This window comes from Barbus barbus, assembly GCF_936440315.1.
Source record: "Barbus barbus genome assembly, chromosome: 34".
Classification (NCBI taxonomy): Eukaryota; Metazoa; Chordata; class Actinopteri; order Cypriniformes; family Cyprinidae; genus Barbus; species Barbus barbus.
Genome location: NC_136762.1, coordinates 108920 through 121134, shown reverse-complemented (window position 1 = coordinate 121134; position 12215 = coordinate 108920). Strand labels below are relative to the sequence as shown.

At 36.6% G+C, this 12215-nt stretch overlaps 1 protein-coding gene across 1 annotated transcript in view; it reads left to right on the top strand.

Annotated features, from left to right (window-relative positions):
- lsamp (limbic system associated membrane protein) overlaps positions 1-4475 on the top strand; it is a 140355-nt gene extending 135880 nt beyond the window's left edge. The window contains exons 6-7 of the mRNA XM_079392698.1: positions 1555-1703; positions 2294-4475. Of these exons, the coding sequence (XP_079248824.1) occupies positions 1555-1703; positions 2294-2391 (247 nt within the window). The 3' untranslated portion in view covers positions 2392-4475. The remainder of the gene's footprint in view (positions 1-1554; positions 1704-2293) is intronic.
- The last annotated feature ends 7740 nt before the right edge of the window (positions 4476-12215 follow it).

Genomic DNA, 12215 nt, shown 5'->3' with positions numbered 1-12215 from the left:
TAAGAAAATAAATTCACATCACATTTGAAGAAAATTAAAGCAACTTAATTTGTTGTCTGTAACGTGAACATAACACATTTAAAGAAAAATAATGAATGTAGTTTAAATGCCTAAATGTAGGTTATAAACTATATATGTATTTTCTAGCCCCTGAACTTTACTTTGTACTTTTTAAAATTACTTTAAAAAATATATTTCATTGTGGTGCTTCAGTGGCAGAATATATATATATATATATATACATACACACACATTTAATTCATTATTTCACCAAAATAAGAGGGATCATGCAAAATGCATGTTATTGTTTATTTAGTACTGACCTGAATAAGATATTTCACAAAAAAAAGATGTTTACATACAGTCCACAAGAGAAAATAAGTTGAATTTATAAAGATGACCCCGTTCAAAAGTTTACATCCGGTGCAGTCGTGGCCTAATGGATAGAGAGTTGGACTTGTAACGTGAAGGTCGTGGGTTCGAGTCTCAGGTCCGGCAGGGATTGTAGGTGGGGGAGTGAATAACCAACACTCTCTCCACCCTCAATACCACGACAATACCACGCAAGGCACCGAACCCCCAACTGCTCCCCGGGCGCTGCAGCATTGGCTGCCCACTGCTCCGGGTGTATGTTCACTACTGTGTGTACACTTGGATGGGTTAAATGTAGAGCATAAATTCTGAGTATGGGTCACCATACTTGGCCACACACCACTTCTTCAGAAAAATCCCTCAGCTCCCACAAATTCTTTGGTTTTCCAGCATTTTTGTGTATTTGAACCCTTTCCAACAATGACTGTATGATTTTGAGATCCATCTTTTCACACTGAGGACAACTGAGGGACTCATATGCAACTATTACAGAAGGTTCAAGCACTCACTGATGCTCCAGAAGGAAAAAACATGAATTAAGAAAACTTTTTGAATTTGAAGATCAAGGTAAATTTAACTTATTTTGTCTTCTTGGAAATGTAAGTATCTTCTGTAGCTTGTGAAGGGTAGTACTAAATGAAAAAATATATATATTTAGGCAAAATAATTTTTAATTCTGCTCAAAAGTTTGCATTTGTATGATTCCTCTTATTTTGGTAACATAATTAACATTTTGCAGATTCTACAAGGTGTATGTCAACTTTTGACTTCAACTTTTGACTTTCTTGTATTCCATTATGTTTTATTTTAATTTACAAAAAATCTATTTTAATAGTTATAGTTTTACAATAACAATGCTGCACAGGAGAAATTCATCCTGTCTGTCTATTACCACAATGATAAAAACAACATACATGAATGAATGAATGAATTAACACAAACGCATGAATGCAATTTTAAGAAAATGAAGGTTCTTACAGAAATCAGTAAATAAAATAAATTAATAAATATAATAATACATACATTCAGGATTAGATTTGACAGTTGAACTGCATCGGATCATTTATGTTATTTAGTGTTCGTCCATCTGCTATCAGACAGGAAAGCAGATTTAAGTTATATATAGAATAAAGTTGAATGAATAATAATTTGTCAGTGTTTGTTTGTGTTTGTGTTTGTCAGACTGTCCAGCTCTCAGAGCGTCAGTATTCAGATCAGCGGCTCTCGTACTCTGCTGGTGGTCGCAAACGTCACAGAGGATGATTACGGAAACTACACATGTGTCGCCACCAACAGACTGGGAATCCACAACGCCAGCGTGTTCCTCTACAGTGAGAGTCTCTCACACACACACACACGCACATGTTGGTTTTTGTGGTTTATGGGGACTCTCCATAGGCGTAATGGTTTTTATACTGAACAAACTGTGTGTGCTATTGCCCTACACCAACCCTACACCTAAACTTAGCCTCACAGGAGACTTTGTGCATTTTTAGATTTTCAAAAAAAACACCATTTAGTATGTTTTTTAAGCCTTTTGAATTACGGGGACATAGGCAGTGTCCTCATAAACCACCTTCATATTGTAATACCTCTGTAATACCCATGTCATTATACAAATTTGTGTCCTCATAAACCACATAAACATGCACACACATACTCACACACACACACTGATGTAGTTCAGCATGTCGACCAGCAGATGGCGCAGTTTACCAACATGTCTCTCTCTCTCTTTGAATAATATGTTGTGCTTTGGAGTTGTTTTGAGCTAAATATTTTTTATGAAATCATTCATAACTTTTTGTTACGGTTTTTTTATTTAAATTTTATTTTGTAGAGAAATCTTGTTTGTATAAATAAAAGAGGGTTTCAAAATCAAATCTCTCTCTCTCTCTCTCTCGCTCTCTCTCTCTCTCAGAACCTGGCACTGGGCGGGACATCAACGCCTCCGGCTGCGTCTGTCAATCATTCTGGCTCCTCCTCCTGTCTGTTCTCTCGGCTCTTCTGAAGTGTTAATGTTCAGCGCAGACGCTCTGAACGCGATCGATCATCTCAGACTGTTTCCATCCATCCATCCACGCTCACCGTTACGCCCCGGCAGGACGACCGTCTTATTATCAGGAAAAAAAATATGACATGGAGAAAAGAAAGAAGGTGCTCTTTTTAAGACAAGAATATTGTCATTTAAACGGTTCAAGTGTTGACTTCCAGTGACGCCCGTCTGTCTGTCGTCGGAGTGCATGTATGTGATTTACCACAGAAACCCAGAGTCAAATCATCGAGAAAAAAGGTTCATTTCATTGTGTTTTTCCATAATACCCTGCAGCCTGTTCCCAAATCTGCCTAATGTAAACTAATGAAGGACCGCTAGAATCATGTAAAGTTTTTTAGTTGTGATTTAAAGCTAATGACTTGCAGAAGGGACTGAAACGCTCAGTATTTTCTCCTGAATCTTCATCATGAAGCTGAGATCAGATCATGTTTGAGACGCTCAAGCTCATCTGTGTTTGTGATGATCGGAAAATCCTTTCACAGAGGCCGAACAGACCCCGCCCATAAACCCCTCCCACATGTGTAGATCCGCCCCCAGACACTAAACCCCTCCCACTCCAGACAGATCTGCAGGTGTTTCTTCAGGGTTCCTGTGAACTCTCTCTCGTGAAAAACTATTCTTTTTGAATAAAAACCTGTAGAATTCTGTGGAATGATTTTTACCATGGTAAAGCGTGAGATTCGTCCAGACCCTCGTGTCCTGAACCTCGTCTTCTGCGTGTCTGTGAAATCGTATCATCGTATGAATTGTACGACACCAATGAATGCTTCGCTTCGATTTGCTGCTCATCCCGTCGCGTCTGTCGTCTGTAAATATTCTTTTGAATCGAATGTCCTCACACGGAAACGAAACGAATCTTCAGTTCAGGTTTCTTCAGATGTAGTTCGTTATCTGCGGTGGCGCTTTGATGCTTCCTGTAACAAACTGAAATTAGATACTAAACGTAAAGATTTTTAATACAAATATTTAAATATCTTGTTCTAAAACTAGATTTACCTTTGAAGCAGCTGCACTACTATTCTTATTTATAGAGACTGATCATTTCTGTTCGTTAGTTATTATAATAGAAGTTGTACAGAAATGAGCTGAATCCACTAACTGCCAAACAAAAAAACGATATAAAAAAAAGGCATTTTAGAGATGATTTACACACACACATGCGTTCGTTTTCTTTGTCGTTGGATTTGTAAAGCGTCCGTCCCTGATTTTCTTTGTTTACCAGTTTTATTTATTTTGTTTTTCTCAAAGAGCAGGTTGTGTGTACGCATTCATATATTAAAGACATTTCAAAAGTATTATGAATCCCTCCTGGGTTTACAGTAGTGAGCTCTTCAGCCCTTTGATTGACTGCTCTCTCAGCCAATAAGCTTTCAGCATGTGAGATCTGATGCCTTGATTGGATGAACCCGCGTGTGGCTCGGTGTCTGGTTTTTAAGGGCTAGTCGTGTGTCTCCTGTAGTCCGCAGAAGCTCTCGCTCGTGCCCTGAACACCAATGTTTGGGTTTGATCCGATCCAAAGTCAAGCGTCCTGAAGTCTGGATCAGGACTCGTGTGTTTTCTATCCGAATGCCTCTGTACAGCTTCACTGCAGCGTGTGTGTTTAACAGTTACACTCAATGAGGATCAGCTGACTTTAATTTCACTGTGTTTAGTGTGTGTGTGTGTGTGTTCCTCCTGATGCTCTGTAACATGATGAAAAAAGTGGACGCTGTGTTTTTGTCGATCCTCTTTTGCTACGGGATGCCGGAGTCTCTAGAAAGAGATTTTCTGGCTCGTTCGACTGACATCTTCATGAAAAGCAATGAACATTTTCTAACTGTGTTTATTTACTCTAAAATTACCGCAGTCATTTTTAAAACCCTTCTGCACTGTAAAGAACTCATGAAGTGTTTAAAATGGAAATAAAGTCATTTGAATTTGTTGTATTTCAAAAGTGGGTTTAAGAAAAAAAATGATTGTAATTTTTGGTGAGAAAATGAGGCTTATGAAATCTGTTAATCATGTAACATGCAAATAAAGGAATATAAAGATTGTTAGAGCTTCCTTTAAATGGCTGTTATTGTGTTTTTTTAACTCTATTTGAAATGAAGGCTCAGTGTAAACTTCACTTCACAGACGTCATCTCCCAAGTAATTTCACATAACATTTTTATAAACATTCATAAGTACACTCAAAGTCATAATGCACATTGACCACATTGACTTGTGCGGCTTTCAACAAGCTGTCAGTTTCTCAATACGCATTCTTAAGCAATCTTGCATCCTTGTGTTCTCGCTCTACGTCGTCATTAACCGTTGCATGAAAGTGCCCGGATGTGTTCTTGAAATCGATGGCTGCGTCCAAAAGCTCTAAAATGCTGCATTCGGAGGACGCATCCCAAGGTAGGAAGGCATCAAGGCACGTCTGAATTCAATGTTAGCTTCACTTCCTGTCTCCTGAGATGCCTTCATCTGGATGATTTTTAAGGCAGCATAGATGTATCCTTCGCTGTCTTTGATATCCCACAATCCTGAGCGTTCCATTCTGTGACATTTAAGCTAAAAAAATAAAAATGGCGTCAGAAAGTTTCGGTCGGTGGTCAGTTTGTGTGTAAATGTAAGTTTTTGATCACCGTTTTCCACTTTTGATGTCATTTCTAGTGAGAAATCACTATTGCAGTAATTAAATATTCACTTAGTTATCACCAAAGCTCTCTATATTTTGCTTTAAACCATTCCGCTGCCTCAGAAGTAATTAGTTTCGTGAGGTGCCTTCATGCGCAAAAGCTGCCTGCAAGCCCAAACAAGTGTAATAATGTCTACTGTTGAGATCTTTACTGGCCTGAAGTGACAATATTTTCCTCACTCGATGGAAAATAAAGTTTGCAGTTATTTCATAAAGAACAATTTCTAATTAAACTGAAAACTCTCATATTAAATTAAATGCGTCTTCATTTCTGTTTTGGAATGACATGAGTGTGACTAAATGACTATTTTGATTTTTGGAAAAGAAAATTCAAATTATTAGACTGCCCTCCAAACATTTGGAAACGTCCTAGAAAAGTGGGGTTTTGGACTATATTGGCATGAATCCTTTTTAATTTGTGATAATTTTGTACTGATAAGGGACAACAAAAACTACAAAAACATATTTTCTTACATAAAAAGTTTATACATAGAAAAAACTCTGCATAATCTGGGCACCCAAGCTGTCAGTTTATTCAAACATTGACTTTGAATTGGTAAACAATTGTTGAAGCTACAGTATTAAGGTGTGCTGACCCAAAAATCTTTTAAAAACCTGGGCCAAGTTTAACCAGTAATCAGGCATCACAGCTGGCAAAGCGGCATGTCTGACTTTGACATGTATATATTGCCATTATTATGTTTTATTGCTGATCTTCAATGATAATATCAAGTTACTTTAATGTATTTGCACCAAAAAATTATAAGGATTTATGCTGATATCATCCAAAACCACACTTTGCCAGGGGTGTTTCCAAACTTTTGGAGGGTAGTGTATATAAACATTCTAGATAAATTTCAGCAACTTCACAAATACAAATGATAAGACTCCAAATTCTGCCAGGATCAAAGTTTGTGTGTATGTGAGAGTATTAATCACTCTTGCAAAGACCTTTAAATATGAAACTGACTACTCACCGTTTGTAATAACTTTGAATGTCTTGTAATAGGTCCCTTTGTTACTGCAGCTGATCTGTAGTTTATATATTTCATGTTTCTGATGGTCAGAGATCCGTCTGTGTCTGAATCTCCCATCAGGACCATCAAAAGTCTTTCCACCCCGTCATTTGAGCAATCAGAGTCTCTTGATCTCCAAATATCCACACGATAAACTCATCTTACTGTATTTCAGTAAAACCCAGGGTGTCTGCAGAGTCTTAAAAAGTATTAAAAGTTGATAAATCAACTTTGGGAAAATTGAGGCCCTTAAAATGTATTAATCTCTCCATCCTTACTCATGCAAACACATTTATTTGATCACGTAGTTCATTGATATTGAATCTTACATTTCAAAGATTGAAAATACCTACAAAACAAAGTCTCTAGTTAAGAAGTTTGAGCTGACTTAATTGTAGAAGACAGACAGAATGAATAAAGAATAGAGCTGACCGTAACCACTGACGGTAACAGACTCTGTGCACAAGCGTAGCGACGAACATGTTAGTATTTACTAGATGTCTCCGAGATCTGCCATGTAAGAATCAGCAATGTCCATCGTATCATTAATGCCTGGTCTCCTGTTCCAATACGCAAATGAAACAAGGGATTCAAATGGTCATTCATGTTTAATGCAACTAAAATCTAATGAAAACATTTACAATAGGCAGGTAAGTGGTGCCAAATTAAGCGTTTTTACCTGGAATGGCTTTTGTTGGATATCAAAATGTTTTGGAAAAAAGTGGGCAATACTAGAGGTTTTATTTTATTTATCATTGTTATTGTGTATATTACATCCAATATTGAATATTTAATTTTTCATTACCTTATTTTTGCATTTAGATTACCTTCTCCTTCATCTCAACACTCATTTAAATATTGTTGTTAATATTGTTAAGTTAAATATTGTCACTTCCGGTTGTTTGCACCACTGTGAGGCGTTAGAGGGCGTTTCTGTGTTTTGTGTTTCTGCCTGTTGTTCTGGTCATGGACTCCATTTCCCATCATGCTGTGTTTCATTAGTGTCTACCTGGTTCAGCTGTGTTCCATTTCCTGTTTGGTCCTGTGTTTGTCTATATATTAAGCCCCGGATTGCTATTGTCTTTGAGTTGTTAAGTGTTACCGCCTGTATTTCTTGTGATCCTTTCTCGGTTCAGTCATGTGTTTTGGACGTATATCTCTGTGGATTATCATTAAAGGACCTTAAACTGCATTTGGACCCACTGCCTGTTTCCTACTTGTGCTCAATCGTAACAAATATAAATTTGTTTAGAAAATCTCAGAATATATATTATAATATTGTGATGCTAAATTCACTTACAGATAATAATAATTTTAATAACAGGCCGCCCAATTTCATGACAATGATTCTTAACAAACAATGAAAGTTTTAAAAAGTACACTTTATAATAATGTCAATTGAAAGTTTCTGGAGTAATTGTGAAATTACATATAAAGATGTACTTAAGTGGTTCAACAAGTGCACATTTGCATTTAATTGCAATTAACGTGCAATAAAGTATCCAAAAGCATCACATTTTGTTACAGTTAAGTATATTATTTTAAATTATTTGCATAAATACTTAAAAAAAAAAAAAGTGTATGCTAAAGTGTTCTTAAATGGACCTGTAGCACAATGACCAGACAATGCTTCACCTGTGCCCTGATCTTTATTAGAAACTAAGAGGGGGAGATGTTCAATACAATTAATAATACAATTATCACCAAAAAAAAAAAAAAAAGAACAGTCTACGTTTAAAATTGAGAAAAAACTGTTTGTAAAATGAACAAGTCGTTAACTAGCTTAGTCGCTAGATGCTGAAATAACACATTAGATTTAAACTATTTGTGCATATAACTCAATATATTGCGTTTGAATCCCTTGTTTCGCTTGCATATTGGAGCAGGGGACCAGGCATTAACGATATGATGGACATAGCTGATTCTTATTTGGCAGATCTCGGCGACATCTAGTAAATATTACCATTTTGGGCGACGCGAATGAAAACCGGAAACTGATATCCCAACTTCTGGCGATAGCGGAAGTTCGTCGCTACACTTGTGCACAGAGTCTATACAGAGTATCTCATCTGAAAACTTGCTTCTGTGCTTTATTCATCATGTGGACACTATTTAAACTGAACTGAGCTGGATGATGACATCACTGAATTCAATAATGAAATGCCTTTAACTGAAAATCTTTTTTTTAATCTTTTAATTTTACATTATTGACACACTATTTTCCTTTTTTGATATTGTGTAGTTGATTTGACACAATTTACATTGTTCAAAGCGCTATATAAATAAAGGTGACTTGACTTGACTTGACATTTTTAAATTCAGTAACGATGTATGTTAAAGTAAAATCATCTTTTCTATAAATTAACAATAAACAATATTTCAGCTTAATTAATGTTTATTTATATATATATATATATATATAACATCTTGGGCCTGTTCTTTCATATGTTGATTACTCAGTTAGCTGGATTTTATTGTTGATGATTTGACATGATCCAGGATTAAGTTCTTCTGTCCTCATCCTGGAGTTGCTGTCATAGCAACAGGTCCATAAACTCAAACTTGTTCGGGAGAAGCGTATTTCACGTAAACAGGATTAGAGGATACTATTTAAAGTGAATGATGCTGAAAGTCTGTCCACTAATGCTATTTTCTTACAGGAGTATCCTATTAAATCACACAGCAGAATATTTCTGAAGTGAAAGCATATAAAGAAAATATAAATATAGATGTTTAAGTTTACAGTAAAGAAAATGCAGTATACTAAAACTTTATTTTATATAAAATAAAATTTTATAAAATATATTGTACTCTAAAATTGTTAAAAAATCAAAGCCATATGTCTAACCAAGTTATGTTCCAAATTTGAAGTAAGCATTTTTCTGTCGCAAATCAATAAATTTCTGTCACGATATCACTTCTACCACAAAACAGTCACCAAATATGAAACCTTAACTGTCAGACCTTTCCAACGATAAATGTTCTGTCAAGATAAAAAAATAAACAAATTTTGATTATAAAATAGCATAGTAAATTTTGTAGTATGAAACGACACCATCCACTAGGGGGAGGAGCTAGCTAAGAGGATTTTAAAGTACTGTTTCCATGGTAACACAATGTCTGCTTTCAAAACGGTTCTCACAGGATAAATTTTGAGTTGTTTTTAAGCTTTCGAATTATCTAATTTAGAGTGATTACTCAAATATTTGCTAGAATAAAAAGGCAATAAAAAAAGAGTACCAAGCATCCCGCCAGTGGAATGGTGACAGTTTAAGGAATAAGAGAACATCATCCAATGTGAAATGCTCAAAGTGAAACCAAAAGTGTTTACGTATTAATTATACACACTTACCGCACATTAGAATACAAAACAGAAAGATCTTTTAAAGTCTTCCTCATATTGCAAATTCCATCAAAATCTGATATTAATACCGAACCCCTCCCACCCAGCTGACAGCGACATTTGTTAAAAATTGCTACTTACTAAAGATGAAAACATATTTAGAATATTACTTGAGTAAAAGTCTTAAAGTATATGATATTTATTGTTCTTACATATGAAAAGTGTTGTTTTTTTAAATATTGAACATAAGTATGCTGCGTGCTCGATCTCTTGCATTTACATCAGGCAACAAGACAGAGTACAAAGCTGCAAAGTATGGGCTGAGAAAAGCCATTACAGCGGCTAAGAGACAGTACAAAGAGACGCTGGACAGTTTCTACTCTACTGCCGACGCCGGACGGATGTGGCAAGGCCTGCAGCACATCATAGACTACAAGACCACCACGAACACTAATATCAGCCCCTCAGACAGCCTGCCAGATGACCTCAACACTTTCTATACCCCGCTTCGAGACCTCCAGCGTCAACACAGAGAGGAGGCACACACACTCTTGCACCACCAAACTAGTGTTGCTTTCGTCAATGAAAATTGTGACTAAATATCGTCGTCAACGAACCTTTATCACGTGACGAAGACGAGACACAACATAAAAGCTGGTCATGTGACGATGACGATAATTAAATATATAATGCAATATTGTTGACGAATAAAAATGAGACTAAATGTGTTTTGCAAAATAAAAACTATGCTAAAATATCTCTTCATTTTCATTGACTAAAACGAGACATCTCGTTTAGTCACGTTATAATTATTATTATTAGTTTGCAGTATTTCTGTTTCCTGTGTCACTTCTGGAGCTGCATCAGGTTGCACTGCGCAGACACAGGCGACGTCACTTCCTCAAGCCCCACTTGCGGCATTATTTAGAAGACGACAACAAATATGTTAACATGTTTGGTTGGTAAAATAAATGTTGTAAATTCAAATCAGAGCATCTTCCTTGTCTGGCATGGATGTATTCTTAAGTCTATAAGGTAACAATAATATAATAAGATAACCTTGTTTGAAATGGGTTTGGCTAAAAGAAAATTTTGGTTTCGTCTATACTACTAGCGCAGTGGTGGGCCGTCAGGGGAAGCAGGACCTTCTATACTGGCCCTATAAAAAACAAAATTGTGTGAAAAATGTTTTTATTGATTATTTAGGTATCTAGGTATTTGTGTAATGTCCACTAAATTGCCTATGATTAGTTTAGTTGAGGTTGAACTGGAATATCCTACATAAAAAAAGTCAGAGGCCAGCACTACAGATAGTGCTACCCTTTTTTTGAAAGATGTCACATCTGATTTGTTACAAGCATTAGTGACAGAATCATCAGCCAATCAAATTTTGACTTTCAATGACAGCCCGCCCTCTGGGTCCAGCTACGTGCCCAGTGCTACCCCCAGCGTTAGACCGCCCCTTTAATCAGGGATTTCTAAGGTACGAACATGAAAGTAAACGAAAAGAAAATGACAGCTGCAGTCATCGGTGCCTACACCAGATCTTTGTGCCGATCTACTAAAATCGTCTTTTTCAAGGCGCTCTTTTGCAAAAGAGAATAACTGAGAAAGGAAGACCTACACCCAAAGTGAATTCGCTAACAAAGTCCAGCAAAGGTTTTATGCGCCATTTCAACGATTGCAACTATGAGTGCTATCAGTGGCTATCAGCTAAGTTATTTTGTTGGCTGTGTTTACTTTTAAATCCGAGTAAAGTGGCATCGAATGACAGACCCATGGATTTTATTTACAAGTGACAGGTGAGTGCTTTATTATTTGATGAGTATTTTATCATGCACATTGTTATGGAGGTGTAGGTGGTGTTGATAATACTGTGGTGTGGTGTGTGGATGTCCAGAGTTTGTACAGTTTTGCTGCTTTGAGTGCGTTGTCATTTTAGAGTGACATGAATGTGCATAGTGAGCCGTGTATTGGCGGATTACTTTTACTGACCATGTAGGGAAATTTACTCTGTATTTAACCCACCCCAATCTAGCCTACTATTAAAATAGTTGATCAGCCGTCATTGTTTGTTGAGAGCCTGTGTGCAGAAAAATATGTGCATTATATGCATATAGCTGAGTTAGCTGTAACAGAGATGTGTAAGATGTTTACAGTTGAAGTTGAGCTTTATTTTCATTCCGCTACATGTGGGGACATACAGTGGAATGAAATGTCGTGCCTTGCAGGACCACGGTGCTACATAAATACAGACATACAACAATGAAGTAAAAAAACACTATAAACCTATACACAACTAACCTTGCTTACTGAAGGCCCTGACTAAAACCCCACGTTATGCCACTGCTACTAGGTACTTATACTATATTGACTGGGTTAAATAGAATTACTAAAAAGAGACTAAGGGTGCTTTCACACCTGCCTCATTTAGTTCGGTTGAATCGCACTAGAGTTTGTTTTCCCTCTTGGTGCGGTTCGTTTGGGCAGGTGAGAAAGCAGCAATCGCACTTGGGTGCATTACATTACATTACATTTAGTCATTTGGCAGACGCTTTTATCCAAAGCGACTTACAATTGGGGAATACAAAAAGCGATTAATCTTGAAGAGGTAATCAGACAGAGGAAGTGCTCGTAACACCAAGTCTCAGTCATTGTTCAAATAAGTACAAGCTAGTAAGCGGAGAGAAAGGTAGAGGGAAAGAGTTTTTGTTTTATTTTTTTTGAGTTTAGGGTGAAGTCAAGTACTGCCGAAAGAGATGAG